The sequence below is a fragment of the Dipodomys ordii genome, unplaced genomic scaffold (assembly GCF_000151885.1).
Source record: "Dipodomys ordii isolate 6190 unplaced genomic scaffold, Dord_2.0 Scaffold48, whole genome shotgun sequence".
Taxonomy (NCBI): Eukaryota; Metazoa; Chordata; class Mammalia; order Rodentia; family Heteromyidae; genus Dipodomys; species Dipodomys ordii.
The window spans coordinates 9,241,824-9,246,144 of NW_012267264.1; the positions used below are offsets into that span (position 1 = coordinate 9,241,824).

The window sequence follows — 4,321 nt, forward strand, 5'->3', positions numbered from 1 at the left end:
ATCAGTAAGCCTTGGTGTTAAATACTCACCATTAAAAACTTCATTAAATTCTCCAAGAGGGGCATGAATGATGAACTTTGCTGCTATACGGACCTGAAACAGAAATGATGATATAAAACATTACATAACTTACATCTTTGCTAATAACAAAAAAAGTGTACAAAATTATACAATTTTCAAGTTGTACTAAGAATTAAGATTTTAAAAACAGTGACATTTCATCACCCAAGTTTCCTATTACTGTTTTAAACATTGAGAATCACAAAACAAGGTTCGATATAAATTATATACACAATATATGGCATATATACAACATATATTACATATATAGTAATAATAAGAATCCAAAGCTGTCTACAAATAAACATTTTCCTATTTCTTTTAAGCCAAAATGAAAAACTTAACAAATATTTGTGTGAAGTAAGATGCATTTAGGTATGTTAAAGAAAACTGATAATACATATTTAGAAAGTCACAAATTAGTGAAAAAACATGGAAAGAAAAAAGGCAAAAAGGGAAATGAAAAGGGAAAAAAAGTACAAGTTGAAACCTGAGACCTACCTAGTTCTCAGGAAATTTTTAGTTCAAATATAAGTAAGAGATTTGACAAGTCTATTTTAAGAAGTAAAAGCTATTTTGACAAAAAGATTAACCAGTAAGAATGTACCTGAGAGGTTAAACAAACCAAAATTAGTTTAATAAAACAGGTCTTTAATGCACTGTATTGTAGTGAAGAAAAAAGAAATAGTATAGCCAAATCAATGCTGAAAAAGAACAAAGCTGACAAATAGGCTATATAATTTCAATTCCTCCCATAGTTACAGTCACACATAAAGACAATGTGTGTTTAATGAAGGAGAAGCAATCAACAGAAAGGAAGTAAAAGCAGAGAAATACACAAACATATACCAGACCAAATGATTGTCAACAAAAATAGAAAATTATTTATTAAAGAAAGGACATTTTCAAAAAACTACAGTAAAACAATTAGCTATAAGCAGTAATAAAACTTAAAAAAGAACTTCAACCTAAATCTTAGCCTATCCAAAAAACACAATTAGCCCAGACTAAATGTAAAGTATGGGACTTAAAACTGGTAATTTATCTTTTGGTGTTAGATATAAAAGCCACATTTTAACACATTTTTAATAAATCCACCAAATCCACTGATAAGTGTCTAAAATTAGTGGTCATCCTTCAGGTAGTAAATGCTATAATGGGTCCTCAAACAAACTGAGAGATCTGGGCACCAGTGGTTCATTCATGTAACCCTAGCTACTCAGGAGGCTAAGATCTGAAAGTCCATGAGACTCTTATTTCCAATAAACAACTCAAAAAAAGCTGCAGTAGAGCTGTGGCTCAAGTAGTAGAGCACTAGCCTTGCGCAAAACAGCTCAGTCTCAGGACCTGAGTTCAAGCCATAGGACTGGCTCCAAAAACAAACAAATAGTAATTTTAGCAGCATTAGCAGAAGAGTTATTACCAAGAAGACAAACTATCATAGTGTTTACTAGAGGCTAAAATAATCTCAATGTTAATGTGAGAGCAATATGATAACCTATTATTCTTCACCAACAACTTCTTTTAAGATTTCCAATATTTATCTTAAGAATTAATAATTCTTCTTTTAAAAATTTACTAAAGTTATATATTGATGCAGCTCAAAATGTGGCCATGGCTTCTTTAAAATCAAGCTAAATAATTTGAGGATAGAGGACTCTACTTGAGTTTTAGATAATTAAAATATCCTATCAACCACTTTCATTTAAAATATTTCACAATCAACTCAAGATAGTGGAGAAAATAAATTATTCTTGTCTAGACTTTATAATGAGACAAAGGGTAATTTCTGTAATATTTCATCTATGGCTAAACATATTTACCTTAATTACCCTGTAAAAATTGGATAACTTTCAGCCCCTTTGCTTTCAAAATCCTCTAAAGTCAAGACCTGATTTAATCTGAAAAGAAAAGAAAACCAAGAAGGGAGACTATCCTATTTGGATGTTTAGAATTGTATTTGCAGAGGACTCCTTACTGTTAAACTCGGGGCCTTATGCTCTTGCTGGGTATTTTTGCTCATCACTCTGCCACTTGAGCCAAGACTCTAAGCCAGTTTTTTGCTCATAGACTGGAGATGGAATTTCACAAACTTCTCGACCCAGGCTGGCTTTGAACCTTGACTGATCTATAGGTTTCAGCCTCCTGAGTAACTAGAAATATAGGCAAGAGCTATTGGTGCTGGGCTTCATCTATTCTTTTTTTGTTGTTGTTTGTTACATAAACTCACTTTCTCAAACAAGATTCTGGTGTTTCATTCCTTCATGCACATATCGTTTCAACTGTAGTGAGGTTATACACAGTGTGCACTTTGCCATATGCAGAGTATTTTAAACTTTGAATCCTATAGTGAAATACTTGTAGTTTAGGACCTCTACTACTATGTGTATCCTGAATGGCCTAACTGCAAGTTCTGTTCCCCTCCATAAGGTCCTGGAGCCAAGCAATCCTAATCACAGCAAACAGATATAGTTCCTGCCTATTTTTGAGTGGAAGTTTTTTCATTTTCTTGCCAGTCTGCAGAACCACTCAAACAAAACAATCACATCTTTCCTCTGGAGTCAGGGATCCCCCATCCTCTTAATACTACAAAGCTTGCAAGTCCTTGCTTGTTCTTTCTTCCCAAATGCTAGCTTCTGTGGGCCTGCATGGTGTGCTGTGTCCCTCTCTACTGAGTTGTTAAATATAAGAATAATAGCTGTTGTCATAGCAGGAAATGGCATCCTCATCAAAGTAACTACAAATATAGTAAGCTGACAAAAATTAGTTTAAAATCATGAGAAACCAAAAAAAGATGGAAGTATAAAAAGCAGACATTGTGTGTACACAAGAACACTACACACCAAAAAAAGCCTAACTACTAAAATTAGAAACAAATATTTTTGCATTCCCAGCAGCTCAAAAGTACACTACATGGAAAACATTCTGAAAATATTTCATTGATTAACTTAAATTCAGATTTATCCAGGTACCTAGCTGTATTTTATCTGAGAACACTATGTACAATCCATATAATTTCTACAGACTGGACAGTATGACACATAGTTCATTCTCTCCTCCATGATATAGGAAGGAGACATTAGGGAGAGTAGGAATTTTCCAATACAGATGTTGGTCACAGTCACCTGGAAAGCTTCTGAAAAAATACAGATTCCTAAGCTCCATTCCAGACCTACTAAGTCAGGGGTGGAGAAAGGTCAGGCCCAGGGCCATATAAGGTCTGAGAAATCATTTTGTACCTGAGAGGACAGACACATATGCTTCTCATTGGCTGCCTGAGGTTTTCTGTCTGTACTGATAATTTTATATGGCCTTTGAATGATGTTATAAATATCCAAATAGCCCTTGGCAGAAAGGTTCCCTACCCCTGTAAACTAAAACAATCTCCAGACAATTAGGACCTAGAAATATATCTTTTAGAGAATCTCTCCAAGTGATTCAGATGGGAAAATAGATAATGTACCTTTTTTTAAAAATCTTTACTGAAACCATCCCTCAAATGAAAAACTGAGCATCCTTGACCCAAAACTAAAATGCTCCAAAATATCAAATCTTTTGAGAGCTGACATGATACAACTGAAAATTCCATACTATGAAATTTTTTCATGTTCAAAATTATTATAATTGCTATATGTAATTATGTATGTTCACAAATATTCCAAAGTCTAAAAAAAAAATCTCCGAACCATTTCTGGTCCTAAATTTTGTGGGCTTTTTTCCTAAGTGTTTTTAGCAGTGAATGGATGTGGAGAAAGTTTTCAAGTTATTTTCATTAGAAACCTTGTTAACTAAGATGTGCAAAAAAGTTCTCTGAAATTAAATTCAATAGTTAACACAAAGAAATGTCAGATGGGCAAGTATGTAAGTTTTATTTCTAACTTCCAAAATAAAATCTAAAACTCATTTTTAAGGTCAACATCCATAGTATTTTAATGCAACCACTTAAGAAAATATATGCATCAATCATTACTGCTCCAGGCAATTGATTAGGCTTTTTAGATCAGATTATGAAACTACGAGTTTTGCCATCATAATTTACAATTTTAAAAATTATTTTAGCCAGGCATTGGTGGCTCACACCTATAATCCTAGCTACTCAGTAGCAGACATCTGAGAATTGAGGTTAAAAGCCAACTGGGGCAGGAAAGTCCCTGTGAGAGAAAAAAAACATTAAAATACATATCTAAGGGTTCATTTTCCTGACATCACATTATCTGACCTTTTCTGCTTGACTCATACATATACTAGATATTGCAAATAA

The 4,321-nt window shown here is 33.4% G+C and overlaps 1 protein-coding gene across 1 annotated transcript in view; it reads right to left on the reverse strand.

Moving 5' to 3' along the window:
* Capza2 (capping protein (actin filament) muscle Z-line, alpha 2) overlaps positions 1-4,321 on the reverse strand; it is a 32,542-nt gene that overhangs the window by 22,613 nt on the left and 5,608 nt on the right. Inside the window, exons 2-4 of the mRNA XM_013019917.1 lie at positions 1,893-1,961; positions 134-140; positions 30-93 (exon numbers count right to left, since the gene is read on the reverse strand). Coding sequence (XP_012875371.1) covers positions 30-93; positions 134-140; positions 1,893-1,961 — 140 coding nt within the window. The remainder of the gene's footprint in view (positions 1-29; positions 94-133; positions 141-1,892; positions 1,962-4,321) is intronic.